The 18,745-nt window shown below is 43.3% G+C and overlaps 1 protein-coding gene across 1 annotated transcript in view; it reads left to right on the top strand.

Moving 5' to 3' along the window:
* MTR (5-methyltetrahydrofolate-homocysteine methyltransferase) overlaps positions 1-18,745 on the top strand; it is a 484,998-nt gene that overhangs the window by 220,323 nt on the left and 245,930 nt on the right. The window contains exon 17 of the mRNA XM_069234453.1: positions 8,716-8,832. Coding sequence (XP_069090554.1) covers positions 8,716-8,832 — 117 coding nt within the window. The remainder of the gene's footprint in view (positions 1-8,715; positions 8,833-18,745) is intronic.

The raw sequence follows: 18,745 nt of genomic DNA, 5'->3' as shown, positions 1-18,745 counted from the left end.
TGGAGGATTTGCCTACAGTGAAAGGTGATTTCTATGCCCTGGGACATATCCCCAACATCATAGGTGCCATTGATGGGACACATGTGGCTTTGGTCCTCCCCCCACCCCCCACAGGAGTGAACAGGTGTATAGAAACCGGAAGAATTATCATTCGATGAATGTACAGATGGTATGTTTGGCAGACCAGTACATCTCCCATGTGAATGCCATGTTCCCTGGCTCAGTGCATGACGCTTACATCCTGCGGAATAGCAGCATCCCTTATGTGATGGGTCAACTCCAGAGGCACCGTGTGTGGCTATTAGGTGAGCACCTGGGAGCTAGTCAGTTGAAATGGTTGTCTGGGTCTGGGGATATCCCTCCAGGTTAGTGTGTGTCTAACAGTTGTCCCTTGTCATGTGCAGGTGACTCTGTTTACCCCAACCTGTCATGGCTACTGACCCCAGTGAGGAATCCCAGGACCAGGGCAGAGGAACGCTACAATGAGGCACATGGGTGAACCAGGAGGGTGATCAAACGCACCTTCGGCCTCCTGAAGGCCAGGTTCAGGTGCCTCCATATGACATGTGGATCCCTATTCTACTTACCAAAGAAGGTGTGCCAGATCATCATGGCCTGCTGTATGCTTCACAACTTGGCTTTGCGACGACAGGTGCCCTTTCTGCAGGAGGATGGTCCAGATGGCGGTGTTGTTGCAGCTGTGGAGCCTGTGGACAGTGAAGACGAGGAAGCACAGGAAGACGACATGGACAACAGGGACTCAGTGATCCAGCAATATTTACAGTGAAACACAGGTAAGAATACAAACCTGCCTACTACATGTACTTATACACTACTACCTCTCTACTGTCTGTCTTTTTCACCCAGTGTATGGTCACTGAGTTGTCACTTTCCCTTACGATTTCACAGATCTGGGTCGCACAGTGTGACATCTGCTTTGATTCCTCATGGACTAGAGCTTCGTGACATAGGTATGTTGACATTACAAATGAAAGTGCTTTTTGCCACAGTTATTGCTAATACAGTATTCCCGAAATCACAGGGGTCTTGGCATCGTTCTCTGTCTTGTTCCTGGATCTCAGGGACCGTTTGCGAGGTGGTTCTCCCTCTGCAGGGTGTGGGGTGCTGGTGTGGTGGTCCTGTGGCGGTGCCTCCTGTCCACTAGCGCCGGCAGAGGTGGTGGACAGTTCATCATCCAGGCTAGTGTCAGGGGCCCCTTGTAGTGCCACAGTGTCCCTCCTGGTGTTGAGTACTTCCTTCAGCACCCCTACGATGGTGCCCAGGGTGGAATTGATGGTTCTGAGTTCCTCCCTGAAGCCCATATACTGTTCCTCCTGCAGGCGCTGGGTTTCCTGAAAGTTGGCCAGTACCGTTGCCATTGTCTCCTGGGAGTGGTGGTAGGCTCCCATGATGGAGGAGAGGGCCTCGTGGAGAGTGGGTTCCCTGGGCCTGTCCGCCCCCTGTCGCACAGCAGCCCGCCCAGTTCCCCTGTGTTCCTGGGCCTCCGTCCCCTGGACCGTGTGCCCACTACCACTGCCCACAGGTCCCTGTTGTTGTTGGGGTGGTGGGTTAGCCTGGGTTCTCTGTAGTGGTGGACAACCTGCTGATTGACGTGTCCTGGGGACGGAGGTATGGGCCCACTGGGTGGGTGCTGTGCTGGTGTTTTCTGAGGGGGGAAGGTCTGTAGTGGCCTGTGACTGGGTGTGGGGAACCAACTGTCCTGAGGTCCCCGATGGGCTGGGCTGGTCATCTAGATCCAGTTGGACAGAGGTGCTGTCATCACTGTGGGCCTCTTCTGTTGGTGGTGTGGACATGTGTGGACCCTCCTGTCTGGTGACGTTGGGTAGGGGTCCTGCAGGGGTATAAATTCATGATTATTGCATCTGTGTGTGTCAAGGTGTGCAATGAGTGGGTGACCGTGTACCCCAGTGCTAGCATTTCTGTGTGGGACCTTGTGTGATGATGGTTTAGGGGGGTGTATGGGTATGTGCAGTGGGCATGCGTTATTGATGGGTGTCCATGCTTTGGTGTTGCATGCAGGGCTTGGTGTTGGGATGGGTGGTTTGTGATGTTGGGACATTTGTGAGGTGTTGGAGTGATGAGGGTGAGGGTGGGGTATGTGATAGCATGCAGGTAGGGTGGGGGATGTAATAGTTAAGATTTTACTTACCAGAGTCCATTCCTCCACCTACTCCTGCGAGGTCCTCAGGATGCAGAATCGACCAAGACCTGCTCCTCCCATGTTGTTAGTTTTGGGGGAGGAGGTGGAGGTCTGCCGCCAGTCCGCTGAACCGCCAGGTGGTGTTTTGAGACCACGGAACGCACCTTCCCCCGTAGGTCGTTCCACCTCTTCCTGATGTCCTCCCGATTTCTTGGGTGCTGTCCCACTGCGTTGACCCTGTCCACTATTCTTCGCCATAGCTCCATCTTCCTTGCAATGGAGGTGTGCTGCACCTGTGATCCGAATAGCTGTGGTTCTACCCCGACGATTTCCTCCACCATGACCCTGAGCTCCTCCTCCGAGAACCTGGGGTGTCTTTGCCGTGCCATGGGGTGGTGTAGGTGATGTGTGGGGTGGTGTGTGGGGTGATATGTGTGCTGATGTGTAGTGGGGTGTTGTGTGAGGTGCGTGGAAGTTATGTGGGTGATGGTGTTGTGTACCTGTGGATGCTAGTGTTGTTGATGGTGGTGTCTCTCTCTGGCTTTCGTTCGTGATTTGTGGTCGTAAGGGTTTGTGGTTGATGTGGGGGTGTGTTTCATAGTGTATTGAGTGTGTGGGAGTGGTGTGTGCATGTGTATCAGGTGTGTGTATTTTGAATTGTCCAATGTGGCTGTGTTTTGTAAGAGTGTGTGTATTTTGAGCACAGCAGGAATACCGCCAATGGAATACCGTGGTTGAAAGACCGCCACATGGATTCGTGTGTCGTGATAGTGTGGGCGTATTTCTTTTGGCGTGATGGTGGAGGTTTCGTTATCGCCAGTTTATCACTGACCTTTGGTGTGGCGGACTTGTGTGGGTGTCTGAATTTTGGCAGATTCCGAACTGTGGGTCATAATAGCTGTAGCGGAATTCCGCGGCCGCGGTGGGGTGTTGGCGGTCTTCTGCACGGCAGTAAGCGGCTTTTACCGCCAATGTCATAATGAGGGCCCATATCTCCTTTTGATATACTATATACAGAGCAATCTTCCTATAACTGCTCTGCACTGACTACTGGGACGGTCCCCTCGCACAGCCAAACATAAGATAACAACTACATTTGCAGACTTTGTACTAATCCTGGCAAACAGGAGTTTACAATGAAATGGAAAGCAGCCACAAGCCCTCTGGAATATGAATGGACAGAAACACTCACAAGGTGGGCAGGATATGAGTGAGCAGTACTGTTTCTGAATGTGAATAGAGGGCACAGCAATATAGAAGGAGCAAGGGCATGGGACGCCCTAGTAGAATGTATAAAAGAGCCAGATCCTGAATCCTCTTGACAGTTCCTTACTGCCTGCACAAGGCCATGGTACCTTGATACTAACCGGGATGGAGAAACTAACCGGGATGGAGAAGAAAGAGTACAACACTGTCTGGGAGAGCCCCATCGAATTTTATTTCTGTGGGTAACCTAGAGTGGTGGGGTGGTGAGGAGGGGAAAGATGTTAAAAGTTGATAGATTGGTTTTAAGTGTATGAGTGGATGTGACTAAAATGAATAGCATTACAGCATGTTCTATACACTGACCTACAATGTACAATTATATATGCATTTTGAAACTAAAATCTGAAGGTACTCCAGCCATAACTCACATAGCACTGTATGTTTATATATATAAAAACAATAAAAATCTGTTAAAAAAATGAATATGCTGAATTTAGGCCATAATTTGGCAAACATTGAAATTTAAAATGGGTAAGATTGCAATGTTCACAATATTGTACTTCGATATTGTGAGTTTTATTGAATTGTAGCTGGGGTGAATGTTTCTGCAAAAGCATGTTTTTTATTTTGAAAATCTGCCCAATCAAAATAAAGTTCAAAAACCATGTGTAATTTGCACTTACTTTCCCCAAGAAAATAAACAAAAATACTGACTGGGTAGGGTGTTTTACTTATGTTGCTGTAGTAAAGCTTTCTAACCTTTGCTGCAATGGCTATACCACTTCTTGAAAAATAATGTATTTGTTAATGTTTTATTCTATTGAGAAAACTAGTACATTATTTAGTATGTTTGTATTTTCCTTTGGAGGGTAATCTATTCCACATTTTAGTAAAACGTTCTACAACCTCATACAACTTTAAAATAAAGTTGAAAGTCCTTAAAATATCAACAAAGTACATGCAAATGTAGAATGCGATTGTGTCATTGTAGTTGTCAGGCAATTTGGCAACATTTGATATAGTAATATACAACCCACTGTAGGAAAATGCCCTGTTTTACATGGTCACTCCCACTTTTTGCTAGATTTCTTTGCTGTTTTTTGGACTCTGCCTACTGGGACGCTTTTGTCTAGTGCCCACTGCATGTGTGCTGATTCCAAAAAACATGTTGAAATTGACTGTCCTCCTAATTGTCAGATTTAACTTGGCTGCAAGTCCCTAATGTATTGTACAAAGTGTACCCAGGGCCTGTAATTTAATTTCATTAGAGGACATCAGCACACATTGCGCTGCCTCTAAAGTGACAGTGCAAAACATGACTACAGGCATGCCACCAGTAACCTGGGAGTGCAGGTTTAAAATGAAATTCAACTTGGCCTAAACCCTCCTCTTTTGTATAATTTCTTTTTTTTGTATGTGATATTAGTAAAGACCTTGAGAAGACATGATATGTCACCTCTAAGTAGGCCGTAATGTTCAATACAGCAAGGTTTATGATATGTAAAAGTAGGACATGTGAAAGTATAAAATAAACCATGTCCTTACAGTGACAAGGCCCCATAAGCTATTTTCTCCGAAGCAGGGTTAGCTGTTACATAGGAAGTCACTGGGATACATTATTATGGTTAATAATATTTTCTATGCCCAGGAACAGTTTAAAAAGTTAATTCTTGGACTTATTAAAATATTTATTACTAATCCATTTAATTGGCAAAGTCAGATTTGTGCTAAGTTTTCTACAAAATGCACTTTTAAAAAGTCATGTTTCCCTTCCTAAAGCCTCTAGAGGCCCAGTGGGAAAAGGACTGCCCCAGAACAGGTTTTTTGAGTGACCACAGAGGAGTGGTTGCACATTTTCCTGGCCATACTACTAGGATGAGCACAGGAACTCTGCACAGGCAACAGCATGTTCTGCCATGTTGATTTTCGGTAGAATGGAGCGCTGTGGGATTGTTTGTAGTAGGACACACATGAACTGCTGCAAAAGTGTGTGCGGTTAGCCCAGGGAACTTTTTTTCTATTGTTTAGTAAGGGGGCAGCAGATGCACCTACCCACAAGCTAGTGCCAGGTATAAATGTAGCACCCTCTCTAGAACACTACTAGACCTGTGGAAGGCAAAATAAAGGTTACACCTGCTGTTGAATCCTGTGAGGAGTACCCTAAGAGCTAGACTTGATCCCACTTGAACCAAGGGCAAAGGAGTAGACTCCAATGGCCAGTTGGCGGGCATCATTTTAAATGACAGGGATACAAACACTGCAAGAACCCCTGCTGACCAGTTTCAACTGGACCTGTCCTGGAACCTGCTGTGGTGGCCTTTGTTGGAGTGTGTTCTGACCCCCAAGTGCTGTTTCCGAGGTCCTGGAACCCTTGACTGGTGTAAAGTGTTTTCCTCCTGCCTAAACCTAAAAGCCTGGGACTTAGAAACTTTTTTCTTGAAGAACTGTCGAAGGACTGGGACCAGCCTGCCAGCTGATCCGCCATGGATGCATTTAAGATGGACCTGACTTTGCTGCAGCTCCCAACATGTTCTTCTCAACAGCAGGAAATCCATTTCAGTGGGCCCAGTGCTGACCAGCATCCAACTACATCAAACCCTCCTCAGCTACAGCCGGACCATGCTGAAAAATCTGATTTCCAGAAAAGAGTCTACGTTTAAAGGCAGAAAGCTTCACTGGGCCTGACAACAATCAGCATCCAATCAACATGGGTGACTTCCTGGACGCAGATTCGAAACATTTCCTGCACAGTGCATCTCCCACCTTTGCCGACGGCTTCACCAAGACCTAATCCTTCATCAACTTGTCATCGATGAGCCCGTGCTCGAGTTCAGCCCCACTGAAGACTCTCCATTCTCTGAACTTTTTTAGTTTGAAGGTTACTTTATGACCGGGACCAATGTGACCTGTATATCTAACCCACGCTCTGTCACTTTCTGCCTTAAACCTTATCCATGTCCCAATCCAGTGTTACCCACTAATAGCGCTTTGTGCTTTTTGGTGCTACATTTATTTAAAAATGTAAAAATTCATATCTTCCGTTCCCCTTATTGGCTTTTTATTGCTTTGTGTCATTTTGTTCATTAACACATTCTCTATTTTTATAAATTGGGGTGTGACTTTTATTGGATTGTGTTTTCGACTTCTTTGTAACTGTTGTGGTACTTTTAAATGCTTAATGTGTTTGCTTGAGTTAAGCATGTGTGCACTGTGCCATAGCTCAAAGGAATAGTGCTCAGGTTAATTTACTGAAACCTTTTCTGGATCTAACAAGGATAGTGACGTTATTACTTGTGGTGGACAACCATCCATCCCAACTAATAATCCACTTTCTCACACCCACATAGAAAGCATGCATGCTCTCAATCTCCCCTTTGAGATGGATAAACAAATCCGCCAGAATTGGAGCTTTGCCTTGACTCTGTGCATCTTTATTTAGCATACCCAATTGGGGTACCTGACCTCCTTCAATTGTTTTGGGAAACAATATGCTTTTGACTTGGGAGACTTCCTGACCTTCTTCTGGTGAGTGCTGACTGTTCAGTGAAGAGTTTCTGTGTTTTTTGCCAGTTTATGGGTTTATATGCCGTTGCATGGCTAGGGTGGGCTGTATCATGCTGCCTTAGTTTCTCAATGCTACTGGACTGAATAAAAAAGAAATGCAGTCTGTGCCTCATTTTCAGTCCCATAGTAATTCTAGTTGGGCCAATAACGGAAGATACTGTTCAAATCAAGGTTACAAGATTACCTGCATATGTCTGAAGTATTTCACTTACAGACTTCGTCTTGTGGAACCAGACAAGATCTCTTTATGAAAGACCAGAGGAAAGTATGTAAGAATTGATTGAGAAACACCAGTTCCTCAAAATCCACTAAGGTGGATTATATCATCCCCATCTCACCAGAATTACTGGTTTCAATAAATCCGGGTGTCAGAGGAATACTGGGTTGTTGTGTGTCAACCTCATAATTAATACTTCTGTCTTTTGCCTGTTTGGTCTAACACAATATGAACAAACCAACTCTCTGTTTTCACACTCCAAAAAATAGAATAAATAAATCCTGAATATGACCAAAGTCTGGCCATGTAAGTGCCCATTAAAATTAATGATACAACATTCAACGTAGAGGGCATTACATGTGTGAACTTAAGTGATGATTGTGTCTGAGCTACATTGTCTATTCTTTTGAGTCTTTTACTTTTTGTCAGTATAGCATTATACCTTGGTATTTATACAAATTGTACTTGCTTTGGCTTGCGTATGAAAATTGCTTACTTCATTTAATCCAGTGATTGATTCTAAAACCATGTGGATGACAATAGGTCCAGTGGCATCAGCAGTCTGTGTTCATCTGTGTGAAAGGGAAGCATATTGCATTCTAATTCAGTGAAAACACGTGACGCATTGGACAAGCACAAGCACTGTTTGTGTCCTATAAGAAAATGTTCTGATTTGCCAAGTTATCCCATTCTGAAAGGTACCATAGCCCATTCTGTACATGCCCAGCCCTCTAAAATGGCATGTTTGTGCATGCTTTTTTGTTGATATATTCGGAACTACCACCAGTTCTCTTCTTCTCGCTTACTGTAAACATTACTGCATTTGCCTCATATTGGGTGATGAAATCTCATTAGGATAATAGGTTGTGTTGCCTAATCAATATTTCCAGTGAGTAGTTTGACCAGATCCTCCCTCTGATATAGCTTTGACACTTGGTCAAGCTTTTGAATAGATGGAGGGTACATAATGGGAGCAAAAAAGTAGCTTTATCAGTAATGTTAATTCTCTTTATTTACCACTCAAACCATTTTTCCAGTGGGTCTCTAAGCTGACTGCTTCTTACTCTTAACACTGATGCAATATAATATATGGTATTAGATGCCCACAAGATGTAGTGGCCTCTAGCAAGTACAGCACAGGCACGTGTTTTACCAACAAAATACAAATTACAAAGTCTTATGTACAGTGATAGCGAATAATGGTAGGTGTGATGACTATGGATTCATAACTGTTACTATTTGAAGAACCTTACTAAACAATTTGCTATCCCTTTTGAGGTAGTCTGATATTGAAGCAAGTTTACCGTTAGTCCTTCAGTGAGTAAACCTTACTTGGTTGATATATTTTGTCACTGGGTTTTTTGTAGTGTGCATGTTTACATGTCAAAAAATAGTTATGAAAAGGACATTTATAGTCTAGGTAAGTAATGTATTGATCACCATTGTAAAGTTAAAATAAGAAGATTCATAAAACACCTTAAGGAAATGTATTTATAATTTGATTATTTAAAATGTTTTTAACTTGTGAGTATGAAATCAGTATATTTTGCCTTTATTGCTACTTTAGGAGACGCTTCCTGGAGCCAAAGTCAGTGGTGGTCTTTCAAATCTGTCATTCTCTTTTCGAGGAATGGAGGCCATCCGAGAAGCTATGCATGGTGTTTTTCTTTATCATGCCATTAAGGTAGGTGCTTGAAGACACTGGCATTTTCCTGCCATAAACAATTGCTTGTTAACAAGGTTGTGTAGAATTGTGATTCGTGTTCTACATGTTTTCTGTGCATTAATTACATAAGACTAATGGATCACTTTAATTGGGTACTGAATCAGTGTGGTATTTCCAAGTGGGACACTTTGTATAAAAATGATGCAGCCTAGCCTGAATCTTGGATTACAATTTTCTTCTTCTGCCAAATCTCATTTATAAAGAAATATTAAGATTTGATAACCTTTGTTTTTTATTTTTGGGACTTAATTTGTTTTCTGCACTTTTCTTGCCATTTTTCATGGTAAATGATCCTACACACCACCAGGCTCTGCACATGCTCAAGGAAAATGTTTAGTTTTTGGTCTGCGAATTATGAACATTTTGATAAAGAATAAGTTGAAAATCAAAAAGACAAATAATGGTAATTGTATTTATATAGCGCCTACTACACCTAATGAGGCGTCAAAGTGCTTTCGGCGAGTAACAAGCTACCCTGGCACCCAATCGGATTAGTTGTGGATTAATATAGGGAAATAAGAAGTTGATTTGAGTGATGGACATGTGAGTCTGTTAGCTGGATTGAATAGAATAATAGAGGGATAGAAGAGGGAAGAATCTAGAAAGAATTAATTGGGAGGTAATTTATTTGTATTTTTTATAACTATTTTTTGTTGTAGTTTTTTTTTTATTTTGTCTTTTTCTCAATACTTCAGTAGTGAAGTGCTTGTAGATAAATAGTGATAATATTTACCTATTTTGATAGATAAAAAAACAGAGACCCATAAGCATCTAATCAAACAACTTATATAACAAACTATGCAGTTATCTTTAAACATGTTAAGCATACAATAATATATATATATTTAACCAAAAGTACTGACAAGCCGACCTAACGAGTATCTGTATTTTTAAAAACCATAGTTATTTTGCAAATTTGTACAAAGAAATATACATATCTACATATTTACATATAATCAAATTATAAATGTTTACAGACACAAGGATATGGTGCCAATCTTGAGCAAAGGTTCCTTTATTGAATGTATTTGGTGATTTTATTCCTGATGAAAAGTGGTCTTGTTCCATGTATTGCTTTGTGAGTGATACAAAGCAGCTTGAAGGTGGATCTTCTGGCAACCAATGTAAGACCCTCAAGGCAGGGGAGATGTGGCCTTGTGGCTTTAAATGTAGAAGTAGTCTTGCAGCAGAGTTCTGAATCCGTTGTAGCTTTTTCATAGTTGACAGAGATGATCTGTGGGAGAGGCCATTGGAGTAATCCAGTTTAGACAGAACAAGAGAGTTAGTAGCCTGAACATAGTGTGTAAATCTCAGGTGGGGAAAGATGTTGAGCAGAGTCCATGGTAATTGCAAGATTTCGTACTTTCTTAGACACGTTAGGAGGTGGTCCCAGATGGCCAGTCCAGGTACAGAGTGGGTCATAATGTTTCCAATTGCCACATGTGAGCATTTCTGTTTTGGAAGCATTCAGTTTGAGATGCTCCATGTCATCCACTTATCAACGGCTCTGAGGCAACCGAAGATTTGTGAGTTTCCAATGTCTTTGGGCTTTCTAGTTTAAGGAGTATGTGTGTGTCATCTGCATGGTTGTAGCATGTGAGCTGAAATTCATTGATCATTGCTAGAAATGACTTCATGTAGATGGCGAAAAGCATGGTTGAGAAGATTGACCCTTGAGGCACCCCTGCTTTTGTGAAGTACGGTTTGGGTGGGAAAGTTAGTATATTGATACATTTGTTCTATTTTGAAGGTAGGATGTGATCCATTCGAGAGCAGTCCCCTTTATGGCGGCTTTGTAGAGCCTTTGTATTTGAATTTCTTGGCCAACTTTGTCAAAGGCAGCTGAAAGGTCCAAGAGATGTAGTGCAGCAACCCCATTGCAGTCTGCTGTGTTTTAAAGGTCATTCTAGATGGCTATGAAGGCAGATTCTGTGCCTCTTCCTGGGCGGAATCCAGTTTGGTAGTCTGAAAGCATGGAATTATCTTAAATAAATTGTGACATCTGAACACATGCTGCTCTTTTTATCAATTTGCCCAGAAAAAGGTCCATTTGTAATTGGTCTGTAGTTGTTGGGGTTAGGTGGGTCCAGATTTGTTTCTTTAAGAATTGGCATATGTATGCTTTCGTCTGGAAAGATTTCAATAGTTAAAAGAATTATTGATGATTCTTCTTACTGGTGTGGCAGCTGAGGTAGATAAAACAATAATGACAATGCAAGATAATTATCCTTGCCCGGCAGGTGTTGAACTGTATCAGAGATTCAAGTTACTACCACCTGATGCATAGAATTCGTGTATATAGAGTAGAGGGTAGAAGAGCAAGACCACTCCCCATTCAGCTATAAAAAGTGAAGAATTTCAACCTATTTAATGAATATTACCCATACCACTCACTTGGACCATTCAGAAAGTGATCCTGTTATAAAATGTAAAAAAAGACTAATTTGTGTGGTTTCTGACTTTTTTGTTGCCAAAAAAGTATGCCTTCTAAAGTTAGATTAAGTGGCAGATGCTCTGAGTAGCATTAGACTGATGCAGAATATCCCAGTGCACTGCCTTTTTAGCACCATATTTTCTGGGAACTAAAACTATTAAATCTCAGCAACATCTTTGGTATCCAATGCGAGCTTTTAAAAAAGCTGATCATAATTAAGGCTCCAAGTTTTCAGTTTTTACTGATTTTCACAGAAAAATACAGACAGAAAGCAATGTGTTTCCTGTCTATATTTATTTTTTAAAGCGGAAAAATACAGAAAATTGTGCTTCTTTTGAGTGATCTCCATGCTGTCTTCATGCATTCTAGGCCAATAGCTGAGCAGATAGGCATTAAGGGGAGTTAAAAACAGTATTACATTTCTGTAGTTACAGGCCTATGGTAACAAATATTTGTACATAACGCTAATATTTACTTGTGGGTGTAGTGTTTTGTTATATTTGGCTGCTTAGTTCATTAAAATGTGACAGGTATCAAAGTATTAGTGCATGTCAATTAAATTAATCCTGAAATGTACCCTTTTACATAAATAAATACAGACAGAAATGTAAAAAAAAGTAAATACCATGAAACTGAGGGCCCTCATCTTAATCGCCTTAACGGTGCTGTCAATCGTGACTGCCTGTGTTTTTCTTAAACATATTGACAGAAGACTTCTAATGTAACATTGACAGGTGTGGCAAAAGAGAGACCTCCTTAGCATGTACTCTGTTTGAGTTAACTGGAAGTAGGGGGAGATGATGCCCATCAAACAAACAGCAGTCAAGATTACATCATTTTAATCAGTTTTTAAAATTCCCTCCCAATCCAAACTGAGAATGAACCTCTCACAAAAACTGTTGATTTAACATATAGAAACCTCTTTCATTATTGAGTAGGATCGCAGCCACTAGTGTGTTCTGAACTGCAGAGATGTTGAGCAAATCAGTGACCATATTAATTAATATATTTCATTGTGTCTCCTCCTGGCACTAACCCATGCTGGACGGGGAGATGTGAACTCAGTCTTGGCTTTGAAGAGTCCCTTAGGTGATGAACAGATCATATTTACTTTATTGCCGGGAATACAAGCAGGAGTACAATATTTATCGGCACAGTGTGCATGCCCTTTGCTTGGGCAATATAGTTCTTGGTTATGGTATCGTGAAAGATATCTTTAATTCCTTTTTTAAAGTTGCAGTGATTTTATTGAAATTAGTTTGACATAAAAAACATCATTAAGCTGCCTAACACATTTTTTATCCACTTATATGGTTTAGCCTCCCCCACAAGCCTTCATCCTTGTCTGCATAAGGCATCACTTCTCATGTGGTGTTGTATTTCTCAAGGACATCTCACATGGATTGCCCAAATACTGTGCTCTGCACCTAGTGAACGTCTACACCGCCATATCTGTCAAATAAAGTGCTTTCAGTGTTGTGGGACAGGCCGAACTGTTGCAATCTTCATGCCGGAAGCGAAGTACAGCTGCACCCAGAAGAGAGAACCTTCTCTTCCTCTCCACAACTCTGCCATTTCATAGGTTCCCTTTTTAACACTTAACAGCAACCATAGATTTAGCAGGCACATGTACCCTATTACCTCAGCTTTTCCCTGCAATGTAAGCATGACATGCTTTAATGCTAGCAATAGGAATTATATTTTTTCCCTTATGTCCACAAAGCATTCTAATGGTTCACGTTTTAACACTTAACAGCAACCATAGATTTAGCAGGCACATGTACCCTATTACCTCAGCTTTTCCCTGCAATGTAAGCATGGCATGCTTTAATGCTAGCAATAGGAATTATATATTTTTTTCCTTCAGTCCACAAAGCATTCTAATGGCGCCCTCAAAAAGATCACCAATGGACTCCAAGCTAAGTCTGCACCTGTTTTAAGGTATATCCCTTGCAGTACCTGATTCGAGTATCATGACGGTTTTATGCAGGACCCTAGGACAAACGTTGTCATTCCCTTTTTCCTGCACTCCTCCTCATTCGCTTCACCTCTTATTTTCAAATGTGTGTAGGCCAGCAGAAGTGTAGTGCCACATGTACATTATTTTATCTAACATTTTCATATTATAATAGGTGAAGTTATTTTGCCCCTGGAGGCTATGGTCCCACTGATCGTATTCGATATTAATGTCTAGGTTTGTAGCATGTGCGGCTATATAACACATGCTCTGCATACTTCTCCCATATTGTGTTGGCCATGGAGGTAGTTTATCTTTGTTAAAGAAGTTTTGGATCACAAGACAACTTGTGACTTTTCTGAAACCCACAGTTCACCAGGACAGAGACTCTACCTCAGATTGTCTTTTCCCTTCTTTGAGTTTGGGCGTTCTTCTCAAGCTCAAGGACAGTCAAGCTGCTATCACTATCTGTTCAACTCCAGAGACTGGAATTGTGAGCTACAGTATTGAGAGAATTTTCCCTAGGGTTCCAGAGGTCATGTCTTAGTAAAATGACACTAGGGAAGGTAAGGTATGGAGAACAGGTCATTCAGTTTTTCCATAAATGTAATATGATATATATGGTGTCCCCATGGTTGGACCATCACCAACTCTGTATTCTTTGCTAACCTCAGGACCAAAAGGGATCGAACTGTTTGGCCTGCCAAGTTTTTAAAAACCAGTGACAATCCTCTAAAGGTGTGAGCATCACTAGGTACATTAAAAAATGCAGGGGCAAGAACCACCAGGGCTAACAGGTCTTCAGATCCAGAGACTTCGAGGGACAATACTATGAAGGGGACGGCCAATCCGAATTTTCCAGCAGGTCAGACTGAAGAGTCAAGTTATCCTCTCTTCATGTGGCACTGATGCTGAGCCCACACTCGGGACAAAGGCTACACCAAGGACACCCATAACTTGACCACAACTGAGGATTGACCCTTTGGTTGCATACATGGAAGCTGAGCACAGCTCTTGAGGGTGATAGGGACCAAGCCCCAAGACTGTGAGCAAGAGGCCTTGACAGTCCTCTTTGGCCACTGCCCCAGAGCGCGCCCAATGTTAAGAGCCTACACCAGCTCTGGCAAAGCCTCAAGTCAAGGACTGTGTGCCTCAAGGATACTTTATCGACCACAGGGCACTAAGCTTATACCTTCTGTTCTGAAGTCTGCTTTGTCCAACTCAGAGACACCCCTCAAATCCATCCTCGGCATCGAGTGATGCAACCCCGGCCACTGAATTTCCAGAGATGCCTGACCGCCCACTCAACCTCTAGAGCTACTTGATGTCAGACAACAAAAGCTTTACATCCATCCAAGTTTGGGAAATATCCTGGCTAGACCTGCACAACAGACAGCAACATACGGCAGACCCTACACCTCTTAAACAGAGGGGACTTATATTTTAAGATGCAATTTTGGAGGGGCTCCACAGTTACCTTTTTCTTAGTAAGTGCTGGGAGCAACACGTTACCCCAGTTCCACTGCCTTGCCATTCCTCCATCACTACAGTCACCACAAAGATCACTTCCATCACATGACTCAGTCCACACACTCTGTAACTCAGATCACGGGGTCATTTTGATGCCAGCAGATGGGGAGTAACTGTGGCAGTGCTATGATGTCAACCCTCAGGATAACAAAAACATAAACCCCTGCCCAATAAGTCCTTCCCCACCATATGACACAACTGCCTGTCAACCTTTTATACAAAGAGGGGCTGATCATCATAAAGATAAGCCCCATGCTGTGGAGGAAGACCTTTTGATTGAGACATTGTTGAAGCATTACCAGATGCTCCGAGCCAGCCATGTAAGGAAAGTCACACCTAGGGAGAAGAAAAAATACAAACTAGCTCCTTATGACCCACCCTGCATAAGGAGTCACGTTCTACCATATTCCTTGATCATTCTCTTAGCTCGCAAAAAAGGTAATTTACGCAATGCACTGGGGATGCAGCCCTTTAGATAAGAAGAGCTGCAAAATAGATGCTGCAGGAAAACACTGCCCTGTAGAGCAGCTACGTAGTGGCACATCACCAATTCCTATTTAGGGTGCGATGTGTATAATTAGAAGGAGATGCAGCATCTAGTTAAGCATCTCCAGGAAACGTATTGAAAACTTGGTGAAGAACTAGTCTAAGAAGGAAAAATAATCTCTGACGTGAACATTCATTGTGTGTTATATGCATCTAATCCTGCCTCCAGGAAGGTTGATACTAATATTATCATCCAGAGAGACACATGGCTGCGGGTCTTAGAATTTGACCAGAGGTACAACAGTACCCGATCACTGACCCCTTTGACTGTATGCAGCTTTTTGTCCCCATTTAGGCACAATATTTGAAAAGATTGAAAAAGAATCCAAGGCATGGGGGCATTACAAAGACAACCTGTCAAAGCTGAGTTTTGGTGCTAACAGGCACAGTTAGTTATAAACACAGCAACTTCACCTCAGCTTTCGGGGTTCTAGCAACAGTCTTTTCAGGATGGCCGTGCCAGAGGTCCTTTGCCTAAGGCAATTGCAAAGGCAATGGTCATGGAAAAGGTTGGGGTGAACCTTGAATGTCTTCCTTAACCTCTAAACAGTGACTTACCCACGTACATTCCCCCGATCATATAACACCTGTCGGGAAGAGAATCAGGCTGTTCCTTCCACTGTGGACAGAAATAATATCAGACAAATGTGTCTTGTCTGTTGTCCATCAAGGTGAATGCTTGGAGATCTAACTACACCACCACCAAGAACATAAGAGATTTCTGCAAGAGGAAATACAACTATATCTTAACGAAGGTGCCGTTGAGGGTGTCCCACCCCAGCGTGGTCAAGGGGTGAGCTCGCTGTACTTCCTAGCCAAAGAAAGAAGGTACCTTACAGCCTGTGCTCGACTTAAGGAAACCAAATCTTTAAAGCCTGTTGGGGCACTTCAAAATACTCACACTGCAAAACATCATTCCTCCACTCTGCAGGTGTAATCACTTGGCACCCCTTGCCCTCAGCGATGTCTACTTTCACATTTATCTGGAACACCATTCTTACCACTGTGGTAAGTGGACAGCACTATCAGTTCCAGGTTCTACCTTTTGGAGTCGTACGACCCACTAGGGGGCTTTACAACGTACTGAGATGTGGTCATAGTACTTCTGCGCTGCAGCCCCATTCATGTTTTAAAATATCTGGATAATTGGCTAATAAAGAGCAGCAATTGTCAGCAATGCTTAGCACAAACTTAGACATCCATTTTGCATCTGAATAGGGTATGGTTTACAGTCCACGCCAATAAGTTACATCTCTGCTTACAACAAATTCATCCCTTCTTGGAGCTCTTTCTACCTCAGTTACAAGCAAATCCTATCCCAATCAAAAGAGGGTGATGGCATTTCAAGGAATACAACTTGTTTTTCAGACATCACGTTCTCTAACATTGAGACAAATTAAGAAACTGGTGGGAATTCATCCTAGTTCTGCAGGCTCAGCCTCACATAGGCTCACAACTGGCCAGTCTGTCAAGGTAAGGTTCACAAGCGATGAGTCAGTGGAAACATATAGTGTAGACCGGAATCCAGCCCAGTCCTAAATGAATGGTGGAACTTCAAGAATTTGTTGCTGTGCAGACCATTTGTGGACACTCAGCTGCAGGTGACCATTAACGTAGATGTCTCACCCACGAGGAGTGGCAATCTGAATGATGTGACGTACAAGGCATGTGTACGCAAGGACACCCAATGAATCACATCAACTTTATAGACCTGACAGCAGTCCAGTCAGCACTTGAGGCATTTTACATGCTCATTAAAAACAAAACAGTCCTGGTAAGAACAGACAATATTACTGTCATGTATTGTATCCATAAACAATGGATTTCTCATTAGCCTTGCCAGTTAGCATTCCCAATTGTTTTGGCATGTGACTACCCATCATCAGGTCTAACTCCTAGTGGAGCATCTCCTAGGGCTGGCCAACAACTTTGTGGACTTGCTAAGCATGAGGCGTCCAACACCAGTAGGAGATGAATCCAAGTGTTACAAAATGCATCTTTTTGCATGGTCGCTCCCATTCTTTCCTGACTAGTATTTCTGGTTTTAGGAGTCTGCACACTGGGGTACTGCTGTCCAGTCTATGTTGAATTGACCCTGATCTCAAAAGCATATAAAATGTGGTTAATCCCCAATTGACATATTCTCCGGTAAAACCATAGTATATTGTGCAGGAAAATACATCAGTTGTCAGCGTCTTCCACATCGTATATGACGTCACGGGTGCTATATAGGTATCACCTGGAACGCTGATGTCAATTCTTTTCTTTCCATGCCAGCTAGCGCTGATTCGAAGAGAGCTAGCCCTCAGTCATTTTTTGACTGGCCTTTTTTTACTTTTTGTCAACGTTTTTTCGAGTTGTTAACTCCTGGTGCATCGAGGGATGTCATCATGGAAGACCGGGTTAAAGCCCTGTGGTTCTTGTCATTGGGCGATGTCTGTGACGGACCCGCACTTCATGTGCCTTTGGTGTAAGGAGCGCAGCCATGACCAAAAGTCATGCTCCAAGTGCCTGGCCCTGCATCCGAATACTTGAGTGAGCCGTCCCTGAAGCTGATGGCAGTATGATTCTCGACTCCGCACAAGCTGAAGTCCCAGTCGGGAGAAAGGTCTTGGGAGCGGTCACAGAGTCCTCTATTATCAGTCCTCCATCATTGTCGTCCCACTCCAAGTCATCAGGACGATCGGGTGAGTCAAAGCACAAGAAGAATTCGAAGAAAGCAAAACGTTCTTTGCCTTCTCCTCATCTATTGGCAACGAGATGAGGGAGCATTGTTGTTCTTGGCCCCCCTCTGCGGAGCCTGCATCTGGGCCAACTGATGCTCCCGGAACCACCCGTTCTTGGCCCCCCTCTGCGGAGCCTGCATCTGGGCCAACTGATGCTCCCGGAACCACCCGTACCCCCAGGCGGCGCTGTCCCCATCGTCATTCCCGACTCCGACATAGAGCCAGATAGGCCTTGCCTCCTATGTTGGATCCTGAGCCCCTTTTTCTTGGGCTAGGTTACGGTGAGGAATAGGTGGGGTCTCCAGACCCTTTGGTATACCAGCTGCAAGATCCTGTGAACTGGCATATGGACTTGGGTGAAGCCAATGGACTGGAGACCTCCCCAGATACTGGTGTGCTTTATCTCCTTACCGTGGCTACAGAGGAGGGTGCTTCCTAGTCTTCTGTGGTGTGAAGAGCACCTGTGGTCCTGGACCTTGAGTTGCTTTCGGTGGCAGCCAGGACTAACCTCCTGACAGAGGTTCTTTAACCTGGAACTTCATCCTCCGAACCCCTGCTCCCTTTCAATTAAGCCCTTACAGATGTCCTACTGGGCATCTGGTTCAAACTCAGCACAGAGGCTCCTGCCATCGCCCTGCTTTGGGCAACCCAAGTTTCCTTACGCAACACCCCACCCCT

The sequence above is a fragment of the Pleurodeles waltl genome, chromosome 5 (genome assembly GCF_031143425.1).
Source record: "Pleurodeles waltl isolate 20211129_DDA chromosome 5, aPleWal1.hap1.20221129, whole genome shotgun sequence".
NCBI classification, from domain to species: Eukaryota; Metazoa; Chordata; class Amphibia; order Caudata; family Salamandridae; genus Pleurodeles; species Pleurodeles waltl.
Note: the sequence above shows the minus strand (reverse complement) of the source record. Positions and strands in the feature narration are given on the sequence as shown.